The following is a 21,230-nucleotide window of genomic DNA, read 5'->3' as shown; positions in this document are numbered from 1 at the left end:
AACCGGCAGAACAGTCAGCATAACTTTAATGACGTAAATCAACTTAAATGCACAGAAACACAGACACACACACACAGCGATAGTGTGAATCCCTTTCTCTCGAACTGGCGTACCCAGCTCTTCTGCTGATTGGGCTGATTCAGCACTGGGTGTCCCGGCCATGGCCTCCTCCTCATCACACTCCAGCACCGCACAATTCATGCCGGGGAAACCTCAGCATTCCATACTCCCCTCCCTTCTTGGATGGGAGGTGTTACCCTTCTGGCCGTCCTTCTGCCGGCAAGTCTTCCCCGCCTCTCTGGAGCCCTGGGAGAGGGGAGTGAGAGAGTGAGGGGAGAGACAGAGAGAGAGAGAAAAACTCCCTTGCAGGTCCCTGGACACACCGTCGCCTGGTCTTCAGTCATTCCTCCGTCCTCTGGCGGACGATAGCCACTCTTCCCCTGGTGGACAGCAACGAGTCCTCCGACCCCTGGCGGACAGAATGGCTCCTCCCCTTCCTGGCAGAAGGCAGAAGGCAGACGGCAGTGGCAAGGACTCCACGACAGCGCATCCCTCCTCCTTCCCGGGTTTCGCCACCAATGTAATGAGTAAAGGATTGGCAAGGAGGAGGTGGGAACCGGCAGAACAGTCAACATAACTTTAATTACATAAATCAACTTAAACACACAGACACACACACACACACACACACACAGCAGCCGTGTGAGTCTCTCACTCGAACTGGCATCCCCAGCTCTTCTTTATCAGTCCATCGTTACGGCCACGCCCTCCTCCTCTTCACAGAAACCCTTAACCTTAAGTATTAAACATTGGCGCTTAACCTATCCTGCACTGTTTATGCTACAGACATGAATGAAATCTCAAATCATGCGGTGTATTGAGGAAAAGTGAGGTGTTAGCTTTGTAAGTGATCAGACTTCCCATAGATTTAGGCATAGGACCAGTAAATCTTATTAAGAGGGATTGAATAACCTCCTAAAACACCTTATCAGTCTCCTAGCAATGCCCTAGCAACCACCCACAACATTCTTTGTGAGTCATAAAGTTGTAGAGTTTTGATATGTAATTAATTGTATCTGTTATGTTCTGCTGTTACTAATGTTATTTGCCTAGGGTCAAACCCAGACACACCACACAAACATTTCAGGAAGAGGAGGCATCTCATTTAATTACCACCCTGCCCTCCTGACAGAGAGAATGATTGAATCTTTTAACTTACTGAGAGTTCTCCTGAGAAAAGCTCTGCTTTTAAGAGGCCCCCCAAATTGAGACAAGTGACGGTAATTTCCTGAAGGAGAACCGTGGAATGCTGAACAGGTATGTCAGTGACCTCTGACCCCATGCTTCTCCTGACATGAAAGCTTGCTTTGCAGTAGCCTTTCCCATATGAACCCCCCACTACCCCCCCACCCCCGCTTTGATTTTTCCCATGGCCCCCTACCCCCAATCAGAATCTAGGATGGTGACTGGAGGTATGCACACTTAAAGGATAGTTCACCCAGAAATGTAACTTCTATCACCATTTACTTTCCTTTATTGTGTTCCAAACCTGTATGACTTTATTTCTTCCATGGAACACAAAAGATGTTTAAATAAACAATGACAGACGTTTCATTTTTGGGTAAACTGTCCCTTTAAAGACATGGGTGTAATACAGTCTATAGTTTCATGCTGGCACCTGAGTCGTCTTTATCATCCCAAGGCTAATAAAAGAGCGAGCGCACTCTGTGTCAAATGAACCAAGGCACCGGGCGGCTGTCACTCTCTCCATTGCTGAGCAGGCAGCCACAGACGTCAGTGCTGTCATATCCACATACAGCTTTATATTACTTAGATCCCCACTGTGTCTCCATTCCAGAGCTCCTCTCGCTCTTACTTAAGCCAAAATCAGTACTGTAGTGCAGAGAGTAGGTGACTCATTATAGGGGGTACCAGACGTTAAACCACCTCCATTAAATCAGCCAGAGTGAGTCCCGCTGGGAGATAACGTGTATTATAAGAAGATAATGTACAAGACTTAATGCAGATGTGAAGATATAGAACTGTTCTGACAGGCATAAAACACTCTAATTTGTGCACTGAAAAGACAGCAGCTTGAACTACTGTAATCAAAATGTTCTTGTCCACCATTCCTTGAAGTTTTATTTATGGATTTAATTTAGTATTTTTTCTGGGGCTCGTGAAACATGAAATTACTTTAAAAAAAAAAAATGTAATCTTTCCAGGAGAGTTACAAAGCTCTGTTTAGAACAGAGTAAAGACCTATGAGTCATCAAAGAGGAGAGCACGCTTTATGATTATGCTGAATAAAAACAGGATTCTGGGTAAAAAAGAGGCCCCATACAAAAACTACATTTATGAATCACTCTGATTAATCTGCAGATGACTCACTGGCTATGTTTGGAATGGAGGACTAGCATACTGCTTACTGCACAATATACTATATAGATTAAATTACTTTGACATCACATCGCAGGCAACTGTGCTTCCGGGTTCTTTTAAACAGCAGATTTCAATAGTGGATATGACAAGCACTGCAGTTTTAATAATCTTTTAAGCATCATATAGTGTAATAATGTTTGTTGATGTTAATTAGGCTTATTATGAAGGGATATCTATGTTACAGTGAAGAAATTATGTATGTTTTTTTGGAAAAACAAGTTTAAACTAAGTTAATAGTCATAAGCCTGTATGACTATTTTGGACATGTAACAGGTTGATAAATATGCATCTTCACATGTTTAACAAATTTCTAAAGCCTGAGAAACGTGGCATATGAAAATGAAAACAACCACCAATACACATCTTGACTGCTTAAATTATTAACCCACAGTATATATAACCCTGAATAACAGTAAATAATATTTGACTTCAAAATGATCATATGCTATGTTCAGAATTTATAACACCCATTTTTGATTTAACAATAGTTTGTTAATGCATTCAAAACTCTGTAAATGCAAATACAACATTTTAGCAGTTTGACGTAATTGTTATTCGCATCTTTTTTCTCAAACAGATGCCTATGAGTTGCAATGGTGGTCCAATTTTTTCCCAGTATGTTTTGTTCACATAAGATCATGGCTAGATCATATTTGGTCTAAAATCTGTCTCAGCTGTTGCACTTTGGAAAATAAAAACATCCGTTTGTGATCAAAGGTTGTGCAATTTCTTTGTTAAAAGTTAATATCCATCAATAGCGTATGGATCAATTGGGTCTAATAGAGCAGATGTGGTAACAAAGATAGTGATCTGTAAAACATCATGATTTATGTCAAATCCTGTTTTTTTTTTATTTTTTAACCCTGACCCAGCAATTATTATCAAAATGTAAAGAAGCCCAAATCTTAATATTCTTTCGAAAATGGGGTGTTTCAAACCCACAAACAACATTTTTGGGAGTACAATTTCAGCTCAATTTGTGTGAAGCGCCCGTTGAACCCGGTATATAAACATATGCACTGCAGTATATACAGTATATTCTAAATGAGAAGCCCAAAGTTGTTGACCGGGAGGTGGGTGTGTGGTGGTGATTCTAAATGTGAACGGCCCCAAAGTTGCCACCATGTTTAAATCTGCCACTGGGGGACATTACACTCATATACAACGCTTTTCATATGGAGCTCAATGTGGCGCTTGTTGCCGTGAAAAAAATCATGTGCATTCCATATACAAAGTGAAAAGACAATTTGTTGATGATAAATATTGTGGAGAACGAGGGTTTAAGAGATTGAATGTGCATTGGAATGAAATGTTGTTCAATCAATCAATCAACGTCCCACTTAAACTTTGGTAAATGTTTAATGATACTTGAATTGGTGCTATTTTAGTGACTTTCTGTCTTTGTACTGTGGAGTTTGGAAAATGTTAATTAAGCATTACTGTTACATATTGTTTTGTTCTATTGTGTTTTTCTTTCCAAAGGAAATTAATGCATTTTGACAGTTCTAATATACTGTATATTAGAGCTGTGTATTATTATATATATATATATATATATATATATATATATATATATATATACAGCTCACACACTGATCACCCACAACATTAAAACGTATTGTGTAAGTCCCCCTCGTGCCGCCAAAACAGCACCAACCCACATCTCAGAATAGCATTCTGATATGATGTTCTTCTCAGTAACATTGTACAGAGCAGTTCTCTGAGTTACCGTAGGCTTTGTCAGTTCAAACCAATCTGGCCATTCTCTGTTGATCTCTCTCATCAATAAGGCGTTTCTGCCACAGAACTGCCACTCACTGGATGTTATTGGTTTTTGGCACCATTCTGAGTAAATTAAAACAGACTGTTGTGCATGACAATCCCAGGAGATCAGCAGTTACAGAAATACTCAAACCAGCCCGTCTGGCACCAGCAATCTTGCCACGGTCCAAATCATTGAGATCACATTTTTTCCCTTTCTGATGGTTGATGTGAACCAGGGGCGGCTGCTGGTCTTTCAAAGAGGGGAAGCTCATTTTCGGCCTACATTATAAACTTATTTACCCTATTTTTTGCACTAAATCAATCTTAGGTGTTGATCTGCCCTGCTGTTTAATTCTATTTTTTTCCTCGTAAGGAAGACTTTCAAACGGCTTCGCCAAAATCAGGTCGACAATATTAGCACCGTCTGCCATCGTGCGCAGTTTCACCCGTACAACGCTAGCCTAGCCTACTGTATGAATGAATGAATGAATGAACGAACGAACGAACGAACGAACGAACGCTCTAAAACCAAATATATTAAACTTGGTAAAACTGAAACAAGGAATGTGGTGTATAATTGTGTGAAATGTATTATGCAAATTGACTAGCAATTTCGCCAAACAAATATAAAGAAATAGGTTGCAGCAGTTTGTCTTTCGACTACACTTGAGAAATCCGCGATGGGACTGAGCGTGAAATAGCTTCAGTGACTTCTTATAGTACAGATTCGCTGTCAATCAAAAGGAGATGCAGTCTTTCGACAGATCCTCCAATCATCACGCGGAAGCCCGGAGTCCGGGCCAGCCCACTCCTCATTCACCCCCAGAGACGCTGAGCGTCCGTGGGCGGGACATAATCGCAGCATTTATCCAATGACCGTCTATTTTCGGAGCACTGAAAAAAACTGTTCAGAGCAGCCCCATTGAAGTCAATGGACGCTCGGCTTCAACAGGGAAATGCACTGACGCTTCGGGAATGTATGAGAAGTAAATCGAGTCAGCCGACCTGCTATATGTAATGTGCAAAAAACAAAAAAACATCCAGTGAGGGGCTGTTCTGTAGACAGACATGTCTTGTTGATGAGAGAGGTCAACAGAGAATGGCCAGACTGGTTCGAACTGACAAAGTCTACGGAAACTCAGATAACCGCTCTGTACAATTGTGTTGAGAAGAATATCATCTCACAATGCTATTCTGAGATGTGGGTTGGTGCTATTTTGGTGGCACGAGGGGGACCTACACAACATTATGCAGTTTTAATGTTGTGGCTGATCGGTATATATATATATATATATATATATATATATATATATATATATATATATATATATATATATATATATTATAATATATTATATAATTATTATATTTAATATAATAATTATTATTATAATATATTATTATTATTACTCCAGTTTTTTACTAAATATCTTAAACTTTGGCAAGACTAACCAAATTGTGAGTCAAGAAATTACTTTTGAGTATTTCCAGTTAATTTGTCACATTGGAAAAGGAGGTCAAGTGTACAAGTTAAGTGCATTGCATTGTTGTATACAGTACCCAGAGTTCAGAATTGCACACTACCATACTACTCTTTTCTGCTGTATATAGATATGGAAAAAACAGGTCCAACAACATTTTTGGGGGCATTTTCAGCTCAATTTGTGCGGAAGGCCCATTGAACGCAGCTATTTTCTGGGCTGCCAAAATAACCCAGTATAAACATATAAACATACTGTGTGTGTATATATATATATATATATATATATATATATATATAGATAGATAGATAGATAGATAGAGAGAGAGAGAGAGAGAGAGAGAGAGAGAGAGAGAGAGAGAGAGAGAGAGAGAGAGAGAGAGAGAGATATTCTATGCATAAAGAAAATTCATACAGTATTTACTGTACACAGTATACATAATGGAGTACATAGTACGAATACTATGATCATATGATATTCTGAACATAAGCAGAGGCTGTTTAAGGAGACCAATCTAATCATAACTGGTACAGAAGGGAAAATATATGGAATATAGCTTTTTTTAAATAAACAGGGAATGTTAGTTGTTTGAGCAATTGATTTAATTACAAATTCAGAATGATATAATTAGGCATTCATCGGGATTACATGTTGGTTTTTTATGTTTACATCGAAAAATCAAAAGGGTGGGGGGAAAGCCCAGGACAGGAGAGCAAGTGCGATTGAAACAATAATCTGCGCGGGAAAGTACAAGAGAAGTGGGGGATGGGACTGCGAGTCTTTTATCTCGAGTATCCCAAATCCTGCGGCCGAGTTTAATTTCCATAGCGACCGGCATTGGTCGTTATCTAAATAAAGCCTGTTACCCGCCGGGGGGGAGGAGAGACAGGGAGAGAGAGAGACTTCGCGCGCTAATTTGAGATTAATGAGGTAATAGTATGCGCTGTCTTCATATACACATTGTAGACCTACGTCCTATTACTAAAACAAAACAAATGAATTGCCCAGTGGGACAATAACGCAAGTTTTCTGCAAAGAGTGAGTTGAATTAGAACTTTTTAAACTAATATTGCCTCTCCATCCTACGGTCCTGACCATTAGCAATTGCAAGCTTTCTAGTGGAAACTTGTGAGTTAAGATGCATGTGGAAATTAGCACTTGCAGAATCCACAAATTATGTCAAACTAGCATGATAAAAAAATATAAGATGGATCCATTGTACAATGTTTTATATGATGCATAAATAATATTTTCATAACGCTTGTCATAGTTTTATTAAAAATATATGTCTGCGATATGTGCTTTTGTAAAAACTATTAGCCATGTGAATCAATTAGTCTGTCCCAAGCCGGTTTTGAAAAAAAAAAAAGGTTGACTATTTGGCGCGTTTTGATTCCCGCCACGTTGTCTAGCCCTGCTACGTTTTCCTTTATTTTCATATTTGATTGATTTTTTTCTGCAGAGGCAGGCGCATTAGTCATTGGCTGAATCGTGTGTGTGGGCGGTGCTAGATCTGACGTACACTCAGCTGCCCCTCCCTTTTACTACTCGTATATAGTCGCCCTCGCCCCTCCTTAGCGATTTAGAAAGCCGGTTTTGTGTTCGTGTCGGACTTCTGAAATAAATATTTATTTACAAATCGATCTCAAGCGTTTGTTTTTATTTTGATTTCGTGGAAATTTGATATCGATTCCCGAACTGGAATAGGGCTTTGCCTAGTCTTGAGAATCAAAACCCACAGGGTCTCGATGAGAAGTGATTTATACAGCCTTCTAGAGCGACCCAGCAACGTGGATCCTTGACATAGACACACACGACGGATTTTCGACTCCCAAAATTGGAATTCCTACCGAGAGCAACTCGCATTTCGGATTATAAAATGCTTCTGTCCAAATTCAACACGTTTGCTCACATTTCCACCGTGGATATGCCAGCGAAGATCCAGCTTCAAGGTTAGAGGACATTTATTCGCGTGTGTGTGTTGTGGTCTCGTGCTCTCGTGCTCGTTCACGTCAGCAGACTGAGTGCTCGTTATAACGCCAGTCATTATTATATAATTATATGTGTTATAATTGCTCTTATGAATATATCGTGTCTTTTATCGACAGTTAAAGAGAAGGAGCCATTCGAGAAGATTTATCAGGTCGGCTCTGTGCTGGGAAGCGGTGGTTTTGGCACGGTCTATGCGGGTTTAAGGATCGCTGATGGCGCGCCGGTAGGTTTCCATTTTTTTCCTCCCCACCTCATTTACATAGAGTCGAAAGAGCTGACGTTTTTGTTGTTGTTTACCGCAATGTTCAAGGTTTAAAACATGTATGTAATACAAAAAAAGCATTTTAAATTACATGAAATATCAGTTCACGGTTTAACTGTACATTTATTTACAATTTTTAGGTTGCCATAAAGCATGTCGCAAAAGATCGAGTGACCGAATGGGGAGAATTGGTGAGTATTTATTTGAATAGATCATATTTATATTGCTCTACTTTAAAAAAAAAAAAATCGTATTTAAATCAAACACGTTCCCCCCTTTCCAGCCCAATGGCGCCCGTGTCCCCATGGAGATCGTCCTCTTAAAGAAAGTCGCCACCGGATTCCGTGGCGTTATCAAGATGCTGGACTGGTACGAGCGACCGGACAGCTTCATTATCGTCATGGAAAGACCGGAGGCCGTCAAGGACCTGTTTGATTTCATCACGGAGAAGGGCGCTTTACCGGAGGAGCTGGCCGGGAACTTTTTCCGTCAGGTTTTGGAAGCGGTGCGTCATTGCCACAACAGTGGCGTAGTTCACCGGGACATCAAAGACGAGAACATCCTCATCGATTTGCGAACGGGCGACTTGAAGCTCATCGACTTCGGATCGGGGGCATTGCTCAAAGACACTGTTTACACCGATTTCGACGGTAAGAGCCATTTTTATGACCTCTAAACCAGGTTTCCCGCGTTCACAATAAACGTTGTAGTATTAGGAATTTTTCAGAATATGTTTTTCCAGGATTGGGAATGTTTAAGGACTAATAAAATCTTAAAAGGTAATTTAATGGAAATTTTTGTAGCTAATATGCTTTTTACCATAAGTATGCTCAGCTGTAAAATATTTCATCAGGTAGAAACTGCTGTTTTTGAGCGCGATCACTATATAATGATTAAAAACCTTTTTATATAAAGCGATTTAATAATCCCAAGTAATCACGAACGACTGGAATGGTCATGGAAGATCGTTGGTAAAAGGAGCGTAAGAGAGGGTGTATTTTTTTATTTATTTTTTATATATAAATAGCAACGATTCCTACGTTCTGTCAAACAGATCTGACATTGATTGATTTATAAATATCTGCAATAACCCCGTATCATTGTTGACTGCATATGTCAACGTAAACAAACCCGCCAGAGTGATTATTTGATTATATTTTATAAAGTTGCATTGGGGGAAACGAGATGCAATAGGTTGTGGTTTTGGCGCCCCCACTGGTGAGAATCGGAATTATTACAACTCAAAGTTTGTAAACACAAGTCACATGGCAACCAGTTTCCACTCATGCACACGCCTACCGTCACGCACCCTGGCACATGACCGCGCATGTTAACCTGCAGTATTGCGCCATAGTACTCCTGTTCAAACAGGACACTCCCTTTTATGCTGCACCTTATTACTACTACTGTGCATTTGCTTTTGTGGATGTTTCTCAGGTCCTAAATTTACATGAAGGGCTTGATGCAGAAACATTTACATTCATGTTTTAAGTATTGCAAAAATATAAATTTTCTCTCTCTTTTTTTTATTCTCCCTTTAGGTACTCGTGTTTACAGTCCACCAGAATGGATTAAATTTCACCGTTACCACGGACGTTCCGCCACCGTGTGGTCTCTGGGCATTCTACTGTACGACATGGTCTGCGGGGACATCCCGTTCGAGCAAGACGAAGAAATTGTACGTGGGCAGGTGCTGTTCAGGCGGAGAATCTCAACAGGTAGGACATAATTATCACGTGAAACCCTATCTTCAAGGACAGATGTTATTTATTACTAGAGAGCTTTATTTATTTATTGCACTGCTATAACCATGCATCCGGTTGTATTCGCAGAATGTCAGCAGCTTATCAAGTGGTGCTTGGCCCTACGCCCAGCAGAACGCCCGTCTTTCGAGGACATAATCAACCATCCCTGGATGCAGAACACGGCGCCCCCTACAGACAGCACGGAGATCAGACTGCACAGCATCAGCCACGAGCATCAACCTGCTGCTTTTCCTGCCGTCACTGTGTGCAAATGACTGTGAAATACATACACTGAGACTTTCCATTACAACAGAAAAACCACCCAGGGGACCCCTGGACTGAGCGATGCAAAAACATGTTTTTCTTTTGTTTTGAGCATTGCCACTGTGTGGGAGGGGTGCTGTTCTCTGGCAAACCTTTGGCTCAGGGTCCCAGAGGTCTGGCTTGCAGGAACCAAATGACCGTCAACACTGCAGTCAGACACAGGTAGACCACCTCAGAAGGTCTAGGGTGGAAGCACTGAGTGCCACTTTTAAGGGCGGGCCAAGAAAAGTTGTGCTTGTGATGAGGGCCTGCCATCAATCTACTACAAGGGGGCAGTTTGGTTCAGTCAGGGCTGTTCCTTTAGGATGCAGATCTGTTGAGCTTAATAATTGTAGTGCCTTCTGTGCAACATCAAGGGATTGTTTTTATTTTGTGGAAATACTTGAATTGAGTAATAGCCACTGTAACACTCTACTCCTTAATCCGATGTCTTTTTGTTATTTTATTTTTTTACCTATTTGCTTCCACTTGTTGTTAGCAGGTATCTGTCGGTCTTACTCTGATATGTCAAGAGTAACCAAAATGACCTCATGAAAGAATGAAAAGTCTTACCTCACTCTATCATATCCTTCTGGTTTCTCACTTTGTACTGAGTAACCTTAGCAACTACCACTCATCACCACAGATGCACACAGCAATGCAGCTGCAACGTAAAGACTACATTTTCTGTATATTTTATTTTTGTTTATACTGTAAATATTGTAATTGCTTAGGTCAGCTATCTCTCAATTCCATGACGAGGCTTGCATGTAAATAATATTTATTTGAGTTTCTTAATACATCGAGATGGAAGAGGAGTTATTTATTTAATTTATTAATAGAGAAGCAATTTTGCTGTTTTTTTTTTTTCTCATTCCACCACAGAAGGGCCCACAAATTATTTACATTTATTTTTAATATATTTAAAGCCTTTTTTGTGTGAAAATATATGTACATATGTTGTAAATAATACTTGAAAGCACTTGTTTTATCAATGCATGGAGTACAGAACATCTACTGATGGTAAAGAATACCAGTCTGAAGTCTTGTCAACTAATTTAAACAGTCTGTTGTGCATATGTTGGAGGTAATGACCTCATGAATGTTTGAGGAGCGAGTGATTTTACATTCTATGTTTTCACCGTTAGTATGCATGACTGCAAGTTTTCGTCATGTTTTTGATTTAGCCATGTAAATTATGTTTAGAAAGCTATTTTATTTTCATTTTATTTTTTACACAATTGTCAATAAATATTTTTTTAATGTTCACTCTGGTTTCCCTGGTATTAATCTCTTTGTTAGACAAAGTTAAACCCACCTTCATCATTATTAGGCAAATATCAGTAGGTGGCCTTCTAAATGGGTTATAAACAGACAATAAGCAGATGTCAGAAGTAGACATGGACAGATTGCATTGGTATTAGTTGTAAATCCATTTAACTAATTTAAATAATACCCTTATCGTTTTATATTGATAGTGTATCTTTAATCCAGGGCAATTACGACTGTGGGGGATCACATTGCTGGACTTTTGAACTGAAAATTCTCGATAAACCACTTGTAACAGCATAAACTTTATCTATATAGCATAAAATGTGTTTTTATAGCATTGTAAAAATACCGTTCCCTGGAAATAACAAGATATGACTTATGACTATAGTTTTCCCAATGCATTTTCTCTATGGGCATTTCAAGAAGTTCTTCAATAAAGAATTCTAATCCTTGAACCAATTCATCCAACTCTGAGATTAATCACATTACACATTTTTAAGTTGAAGCCGAAAAAAGAATGAAAACTGGGGAAAAATTGACAAAAGTACAAGACAGAGGGAATGAATATGAAGCATTGTGAATGACTGAATCGAATCAGGCACAGCAGTACCAAAATAAAATTACTGACTTAGTAAAATTTTTATAAATTGCATTTATTGTAAAATATTCAAATCTGTACAAAAAATAAGTAGTTTGAGAGTGTAGGGAATATCGTTATGTTAAAGTTTCATAATATTTTTCCCTGTGATACTGCATCGATATTATTATTTACATTTTTCCACATTAGTATTATGGTGATGGGGAAAATATTTTGCCAAATTGGTCTAGGAATTCAACTGCAGTCCCTTAGAAGGAGCAGTTATCATGTTTTACACATAATCACCCTCCCTTACTGAAATTTAGTATGATTTTACAGTAGTAACATTAACAGGTGTTTTGACAAAAATGTTACTAAAATATTAAATATGCGTACCTTTTAGGTGAAATCTATTATAATTTTGTGTATGGAAACTTGTTATAAATAAAGTTTTTAAAGTGTTTAGGCTACTATTATATTCATAAATACTATAATTTATTTTTAGAAAGACTAGCTACATTGACCTAACCACAGAAATAGGAAGCCACTATGGCCTTATATGCTTATGGCTTTGCATTGCACATAGATATTAGGAAATTAGCTGGCCTTGTTTTGTGATCTGCCACTTTTATATTAATTTAACAATGCATTAGATGATTTTTGAAATGCCAAAGCTTGACATGCTTTCGCTCCAAAACATAAGGGATCTGCTGCTGAACGCAGGGCCATTTCTAGGCATAGACGAACTAGGCAGTCGCTTAGGTTGCCAAATGCTTGGAGGGCTCCAAAAAATAGGCCTCTGCCATACAACAATGGGGGCCCAATAGGCATCTCACCTAGGGTGCCAGAATGGTCTGAAACGGCCCTGGCTGAATGCTAGCAAACAATAAGCATACACTTACAATGTTCTCAGAATCCCTAAAAGTACCTTTACCCCTTCTGAACCTGACCAAAGAAGTTAACCTGATATGTTCAAATCGTTATAACCCAGGACAGCATGGCCTCAGCATGGGGCGTCCTGACCTGATCACTATACTATGCCCAAAACGGCTGCCCTCTCTGTGAGGACACACAACACAATCTGAGCAGGGAATGTTGCCTTTAAGCCTTTCATTAATCCTTTCACAAAACCTTCTCAGAATGTACACCACAGCTCTGAATGAGTTACAGTGTGTGCATATAACCTGAGGTGCACCGTATCATAGGGCGATTATTAGTTTGGATCTGGTTGGCATCCACAGGAGTACGTAACTAAGTCTGGTGTAGGGCTTTTTAAGAGAGAAACAAAGTCTGATTCATTCACACATCCTGTGTCTTGAGCTTTGACAAATTAACAGCCAAAGTCTCCTAATTAGTGGATACAAAGTGTGCTGAACATTCTTCGTTGTGTGAAAGCAAGCACATGGATAATTTCTTGGCAAAGTGTACTCGGATTCAGCCTTTGTTTTTACTTTTTTTGTAAAAATTTTATCAAGAAACATTTTTCACTTGAGTTGGCTTTATGGTTCTTTGGAGATGGAAACAGTTCTTGTTTCATTATAGGTTCTTTAGATCAGTGTATTGGGAATATATATTAAGGAATATTCTGGTTTTAATACAATTTATAGGCATAATGTTGATAACCACAAAAAATAATAAAACATTTGAGGTTGCAGTGAGGCACTTACAATGTGGTGAATGGGGCCAATTTTTGTAGAGTTTAAAGGCAGAAATTTGAAGTATCATTAAAATTGAAAATATAATTTTATAAAAGCACTTACATTCATTCTTCTGTTAAAATTTGTGTCAATTGAGCTGTAAAGTTGTTTAATCTACTACTACTGTTCTAGGCTCAGGGTTTATTGCATCATCATGGCAACAAAATGTTAAAATTGGATATAACTTTACACAGAATAGGCTAGTAAGTGATTTTATTACACTAAAATCATGTTAACACGCATATTGTTTACGTATTGTGGCTATACTGTTGAACAAGTATAGCATTTGCGGATTGGCCCCACATTCACTTTCATTGTAAATGCATCAGTGTAACCCAGATTTGAGCTTTTTTAAGGAAAAGTTAAAGGACAAGTTAAAATATTTTTTTTTAATCAACATTATGCCCACGATTGAGCTTATTATTATACACGATTGAGTATAAATTGGAGACATGTAAACATGGGGACTCACTTTAATGCTTAATAATGCACCTAAAAAGTCATAAAATAGTCCATTCATGCTTCATTTCACTTTGTATGATGAACAGACCATAATTTAAAGCTACGTAAGATATTTTGGTCTCAAATGAACAAATTGCCATTATTGATTGAGTACATACACAATCGGTGTTCAAAACAATGTCCTTACTTTACCATAATTCACTAATGTAAGCCTATAAAAATGATTTGTATTTTGAGCTGTCGGATTCGATTTGGCTCAAATCACTGGCTTATGATGTTCATCCTTGCGTCATTAGGTCCCATCCGCGCACACAGGAAAGAAGTGCCTGTGTTCTGACAATCTGTGCTACCTGCAGTAAAAACATGGGTAGCACATGTCGGGAGGCACGAGATGTGCAAAAAACCTAGTTAGCACATCTTGTCAGGCAGATAACACCTATCAGGATAGTGTGATGTAATGTGTGGCTGAACTAAGGCCTAACCCCAACCCTAAAACTATGCGAATAAATAGCGTTGGTAGCACATCCTGATAGTTAGCATATATTTTCTGGACACCGGCTATCTCATGTTCCGGCTGGAGAAATGAACTATGCTGTTCAGCTCAGTTCAGGACAACATCGTTACATTCTAGATGGATGTTTATCTGTTCATCCATTTGGCGAAGTTGTTTACCTGCTGTAATGCTTGGATATGTTGTCTGGTAGGGTTGTTGAAGCTTATATTGCTTATATTGTATGAATCGAGTGTGTAAACCGATCACGATGTAACTACTATTTCCGATTCAGTTACTATGACACATTTAATATGGACGACTTCTGAAATTGACTTCTTGTAATTGTTATATTGCATATTTAAGCATATTATTTTTACTTTTAATAAAGTACACTTTATCACCATCATTACTGACATATCACAATTTTAACCTCTTATTTTGAAAATTGTAGTACAATTAAAACATTGATAGTAAGTGATAAAACACTTGAATAATCATATTAAGATCTACTGGTGGTGGCTGAGGAGAGTCTGTGCTCTATTTATAAGTGCTTAGAGTTTAGTGTCAGAAATGTGAAATTTGTTCAAATATGTAAATAAGAGTGTTGTTTACTTTCATCAAAGCAAGTAATATTTCCGTTTCAAATGTTTAATCATATAACATAATATCAAAATAAAAATAGCACATAATGACTCCAGATCCAGTCATGATCACACACAGGTGATGTCCAGGTAAGCTCAAAAACATGAGATTCATCTGCCAGAAGAGCAGTGCCAGAACACCACAGACGTAATGTATTCTTCCACAAATTGCTTACAATTTAAAGTTTCAACCACAGATGTCACTAGAGAGCACAAAGTTACGTAGTGCAGCTTTAAGTTGTTTTTCACTATCACATCAAATAAGTAAAATTACATACAACAATACAACAGTTCTGAAGTCCAATATGGCGGCAACATGAATTCTCATTTGATTCTTGTGAGTCTTGTGACTAAACCTTGTGACTGAAACCTCACGGCGATATGTTGTATGAATTTGTATTAGTTTTGGTTGAACTATTCATTTGAAGTAAACTTCTGCAACATTGTACGTCTGTAATATTTATGCCGTATTTCAGAGTGAAATATGATATTCGTTCAATAAATAAAAAATATACAGGGCGAGATGAGACTTGATTGTGTCCATCGAGATTAAGTTGGGTAGTTACCAGAGAAAAAAACATGACGTAAAAGCACCATAAAAGTAGTCAGTCTTCATCAGAGTAGTCAATCAAAAGAAGTAATTCTAGAGCATCAAGTTGTAAAACCCTTTTTGGTGCTCACTGGAATCTTTCCAGAGAAAAACTCCCACTTGTGACGGTGCTGAAAGACAGCTTGGGTTCAAGTTTGGAGATTTGATCAATGGGAGTCAATGGACGGCACCTCTCCTCTAGAATAAGCGTGAGCCTTTCATGCAAACTGGTTTGAGAGTCAAATAGTGAGTATTTGCATGGCTGGTATCTTTGAGTTATTTTCTACAGCTATGGAAATAATTTGACTGCTGAATCATCACTGTTGCTGTTGCATAATCACAAAACAATTTTGTCAAAAAGCAAGTTTCCGAACAAGTGCTCCGACTGTTTAAAAATGTAAGCCGAAAATCTCGTCTGTTGTACAATTCAAGCGAAAAAGCTGTGCTACTGCCAGTGTGACATCAGAGATATCAACATACGCACTGCAAATGAGTTTATGGTTGACCTGTAGTGTACTATTATTAGCATTGTTTGATGTGCTGTGTAACTTTTGTCCTATTTTTAAAATGGGGCAGTGCTCATAGTGTCATTTGTATTTTCATCTTTTCGCAATAAACCCAGTGGAAAATGTAATTGCTCAGAGGTTGCTTTTTCATAGCTTAGGAGATTTATAATTTAAATGGTTCAGTAGTTCTGTCGGGAACACTCGTAGCAGCACTATGCCTTTCATTCATTTCAGGTATCTCTTCCAATCAGAATGCAGCCTCTGTTATATACTAAGCTCCACAGTTTTCTCCCCCCTCCACACCTTTGCCACCAGTCTAAGTCCCATCCTGTTGTAGGGGTAAGTTCTTCTCCCCTGCCGTCATCCTCTCGAGAATCTGAGTGCTGAACCCTAGGACGAAGGAATTATTCAATCTGTATATTTTTTATTCATTCCAAATTATTGCAAGTCTTTCTGGTAGAAATGAAAGTAGACACTAATGAGATCACCCATCTTTTTCTCAGGAGACTTGAAGTCAACATGACACGATATTCATAACCCATTTAACTTCTGTAATGTGGCATATTTCTGAGTTAAACAGAATATTCAATAAATACAAATATAGGGATTTTATCTATCAGAAAGTTATAGCATTTTGATGAGAGATGATCAATGGAAACATGTAAATGCTGTTACATGAATTCTTCTGTTAAAACATGCATGTTAATTGAGCTGTAAAGTTGTTTTAGTCTTTTAAAACAGTTGTTAGTTGTTTTTGTGGGATTGTGCCATTGCAACAAAATTGGATATAACTTTACTCAAAAAATGTAGTAATCGATTTTATAGCTTAGCATGCATGTTGTTTACCTCTTGTGGCTATACTTTTGAAACAGTGAATATTTTATTGGCCCTATTCACTTCCATTTTAGGTTCCTCACTGTAACCCTTTTTTTTAAGAAAAGGAGATACCAGTTTAATAATTTTTGTTGTGATCAGCATTATATCACAAATGCAGTCGAATGAGCTTAGTTGAACCTGGAATATTCCGGATATCTCATTTTGATATACACTTCCTATGAAAAAAGTTAAACGTGTTTGAAAAAGATTTCCACAAAAATATCAGTCACCATTTCGCAGCCTTTAAAGCTGAATGAATGGAAAAATGCAGTTTTGTCATAATTGGACAAAACATCAATAGCACATTAACTCAACTGACCCTGAACTTTCTCTTACTTGAGTTCAGAGTTCTTGTTGCTATTCCACTCACTCATACCCTCCTCCCTCCCTTTCTCTCTGCTGGGAAATAGAATGAGAAAATCATCTGGCTCAAAGTGCATTCGTACTCCCTTTCAAAAAACCGGATCTGTTGAGTAATCTTCCCACATTCACACACAAACGCGCGCACACGCACACACACACACACACACACACACACACACACACACACACACACACACACACACACACACACACACACCAACTGTTGGAACAAAACTGAAACACTGCAGTTGGAGGAAACCGAGAGTGAGAATATTCATAAGATTGTTCTATTATATTTTTTAACCAATATTAACAGTTTCAAATCTCTCTTGGAGCTGCAGGTGTGTCTCTGTTTGGTTTACATATGGTGCACCTGTATAATTTGTCCCAATGAGCAGGGCCGCATTAAGGTGTTCCAGGGCCCTGGGGTCCCGGGGTCTCGGGGCTTACCATTTCTCTTGGACCCTGCCAGTCATCAGGACGGGGGGAGCGGAATGTTATCACGAGATACACAGACAGGGTTTAGCAGTTGTGCACCCTCTCTGTGTTTACATCAGTGTCTCCCGCAGAACACAGACGCTCCCTCCCGAGAACGTCGACGGGAGACGTTCTCTTTTACTTAACAATAAGAAATAGTTTTCAGTGTATTGGCTGTGTTTCGAACAAACTTTCAATTTTTTATAGTCAAGAGTTGTTTCCACTGACATGTGTTTGGAGGAGTAGCACCTGAATTTTTCATTGGGGCAAAGGTAAATTGTGGTGTTTTATTTGAAATCACCATTATCAAGATTAGTGTGCCTTCTAACTGATATAACCCATGTTCCCAAAATAAATATGTTGTTTTAATGAATATACAGTATGTTCAGTGTTGATAAACACAGTCTATAAAAATTTGTGCGAAAAGAATGGAAATACATATTTCCGAAGTAACATTTTTGTTCTGCTACAGCTGTTCTTTGCTGGGAAAAATGGACTGAATTGGGAAAATAGTGAGACAATTCAAACATATTTGAATTTATTTGTTGGATTTACTCACTTTACTCAATATAACTTTACTCAATATAACTGAACTGTTTTAAGCAAAAATGTATTTTAAACTCAACTGTGTCAAATATAGATAAATTAATTTCGTTTAATCACTTACCTATGATTTAGTCAATTCAAAAGGCCTTTTTCAGTGTTGTGGTGTGCAATGGTATACATAAGATTAACATGCACAGTGAGTCTCTGAAGTAGAAGGAGTGTGTGTGTGTGTGTGTGTGTGTGTGTGTGTGTGTGTGTGTGTGTGTGTGTGTGTGTGTGTGTGTGTGTGTGTGTGTGTGTGCACTGAATGAACTGTGGGACTGAGATCAATGTTTGCTTTCAGAAAGCTCTTCCTGTGTTTCCACGACATTTCGAAGCTGCTCGAATCGGAATGTGCTGCTGAGAGTGACCTTGGCTTTCTCTCTCATCGCAGTCTGTTTCTACCTGTTAATGTTTTTTCTCCCAGGCCTGCGTAAGCGTGTCCTTCAGCTACCCAGTCAGGGTTATTGTTGTTTAGGTTTTTGTTTGTCTGTTTTTTTTTGTTTTATTGCTATTTTTGTACTTCAAATTTGGTTTCGTTTTCATTTTATGACTTCATGACTGATTCAATGTTTAAACTTATTATTTCAACTTATTGATTCAATGTTTAAACTTAAATAACTTAAATTATTTAAATAAATGCATTTAATACCATACATTTTTTTTCTGGGCACTTTAGTGTTATCGTTCTCTAGTGGAATTGTGATGTTAAATGAATGTGGTTGTAAAAGTTGTAAAATGTGCATAAACAAATACATTCATATAATTAAGTTTAGTATTAAGTTCATTTCAGTGTCTTGGAAATGTTGTAAACACAAAAAAAGTAAACACAATTACATTCAGTTAACGAAAATACTTTCGCTTTAGTTTTTGTTAACATTAACAATACCATACCCAGCATTCATTTCTTTGTGACTCATACAACTCTCAGTAATAAAATGTGGCGCCCTGATCATTAACACTAAAGGTCATCAGCCCAAGAGCCAACAGACGTTTTGCAAGGGCGTGCCAGCCTTCGCAACATTCCCGTCCATCCACACTGGGAGGGCACTGGAATCGATGTGCTGACCTGCCACGGCAAACACATGGCTGTTGACAAACCCCCTGTGATTCATTCTTCTGTAAATAGCTATGTGGCTGCAGTCAAGTTTGGACAAATATGAGGGACGGGACAAGCTTGTGTAGTTTTCAGGACAGTTCCGGGATTCCTCCTCCCAAACAGAATTTCTCAGTGTTTGAGTGACTTGAGAACTCCATTGGAGTCAGTTCCCATGGTGGAGAATGACTTGTTTTGGGAGGTATCTGTTTAAAGTAAAGATACACTCATATATGCATTATAATGAATGGAAATGTGTCATGTTGGTGTATTTTTTTATTAAATGTTGTAAAAAAGTTTGCCATTGTTAGACAACTTTTCACAACTATTAGTGCCATTTTCTAAGCCAAGGGATTTGCACAAACCCCTAACCACACACTGCATTGATAGAGGGGACCTGAACCTTGTACCAGTGAGCAACTACCTAGCAACCACCCCAGATAATGCATAGCAACACCCTGGCAACCATTCACGAAACCATAGCATCTTGGCGGCAACTTTTGCACAGCAAGCACCACTCCCATTTTTTTCAAAGCCTATAAAAATTCTGTTGTTATATTGGCTTGATGACGTACATACTGTTATACATATGAGCTTTCAACATCCTCCAAACTTGGCACAGACATTTAGACTGTTCTGACTCTGGTTGCTATGACTCTCTAACTTCTTGGAATTATGGTCTTTGTACAGCAGATGATCAAACATCTAAAACATCCCATAGACATAAACATCTCTCCTCTGTATTGCTATTCGACAGACTTGGTTTAGGGGTTTTCCGAAATCCTTCTTAGAGATTTCTACGCCCACCAAACTTGGTACAGACTTTCAGACTGTTCTGACTCAGGTGGCTAGGACTTTTCTAACTTTTCAGAATAGACTGTTACATACAGCACATGATCAAACATCATAAAAATCCCATAGAATCAATCAATCAATCAATCAATCAATCAGTCAGTCAGTGTAACCCACACAAGATGAGACAGTCACAATGTCGAATTCAAACAGCTTTATTAGAGAACAAAGCGTGCAAAGTACACAAAAAGGGCAAATCCAGTGAAGAGTAGTCAAAGGGAGCGTGAGGTCGAAGCCGGGGAATCAGTAGATGAGAATGACGAGACTAGTGGGAGCAAAAGACAGGGGAACAAGGGGAGCTGGCAAGCTAAGAGGAAGACAAGAGGAGTTCAAAACTAGACGAGACTAGCGGGGGGCAAGGACACGGGAAACTAAATACAATAACCAACAAGCGGGAGACGAATGTGCTGTGATATTTATAGATACGAGTGCAGGTGTAAACAATGACAGGTGATAGGGACGAGTGCAGGTGTATACAATGAACAGGAGTGCAGATGACGCGAGTGCAGGTGTACATAATGTTCTGGCGATTGGGAGCGGGCATGTGAGCCCGAGGGGGGAGAAAGTGTACGAGCATGTGAGCTCGTAGGAGCAAAAACGAGCGTGCAAGCTCGAGCGAGCAAAACGGGCGTGGAAGCCCGAGGGAGCAAAACGAGCGAGGAAGCTCGAGGGGGCGGAGCGAGGGAGCGGGGTTCGTGACAGTCAGTCTGTCTTTTATAAATATCTGACGGTTTGTATGATTATCAAGATAGCTG

The 21,230-nt window shown here is 38.8% G+C and overlaps 1 protein-coding gene across 1 annotated transcript; it reads left to right on the top strand.

Annotated features, from left to right (window-relative positions):
* Positions 1–7,276: 7,276 nt before the first annotated feature.
* Positions 7,277–10,941, top strand: LOC127630738 (serine/threonine-protein kinase pim-1-like). Its single transcript, XM_052108476.1, has 6 exons — positions 7,277–7,639; positions 7,796–7,902; positions 8,082–8,132; positions 8,225–8,591; positions 9,483–9,659; positions 9,774–10,941. The coding sequence occupies exons 1-6, from the start codon at positions 7,567–7,569 to the stop codon at positions 9,959–9,961; spliced, it is 963 nt and encodes a 320-aa protein (XP_051964436.1). The 5' UTR covers positions 7,277–7,566; the 3' UTR covers positions 9,962–10,941.
* Positions 10,942–21,230: the final 10,289 nt, after the last annotated feature.

The sequence above is a fragment of the Xyrauchen texanus genome, chromosome 37, assembly GCF_025860055.1.
Source record: "Xyrauchen texanus isolate HMW12.3.18 chromosome 37, RBS_HiC_50CHRs, whole genome shotgun sequence".
Classification (NCBI taxonomy): Eukaryota; Metazoa; Chordata; class Actinopteri; order Cypriniformes; family Catostomidae; genus Xyrauchen; species Xyrauchen texanus.
The sequence above is the reverse complement of the archived record's forward strand: the minus strand, read 5'-3'. Positions and strand labels throughout refer to the sequence as shown.

What these genes read in the sequence shown, in the direction of transcription:
- LOC127630738 (XM_052108476.1), top strand. Translation starts at nt 7,567, where the DNA reads ATGCTTCTGTCCAAATTCAACACGTTTGCTCACATTTCCACCGTGGAT. An exon ending in AGCGAAGATCCAGCTTCAAG is followed by an intron (nt 7,640 to 7,795) that starts GTTAGAGGACAT and finishes TTTTATCGACAG; the next exon opens with TTAAAGAGAAGGAGCCATTC. An exon ending in CAGGCGGAGAATCTCAACAG is followed by an intron (nt 9,660 to 9,773) that starts GTAGGACATAAT and finishes TTGTATTCGCAG; the next exon opens with AATGTCAGCAGCTTATCAAG.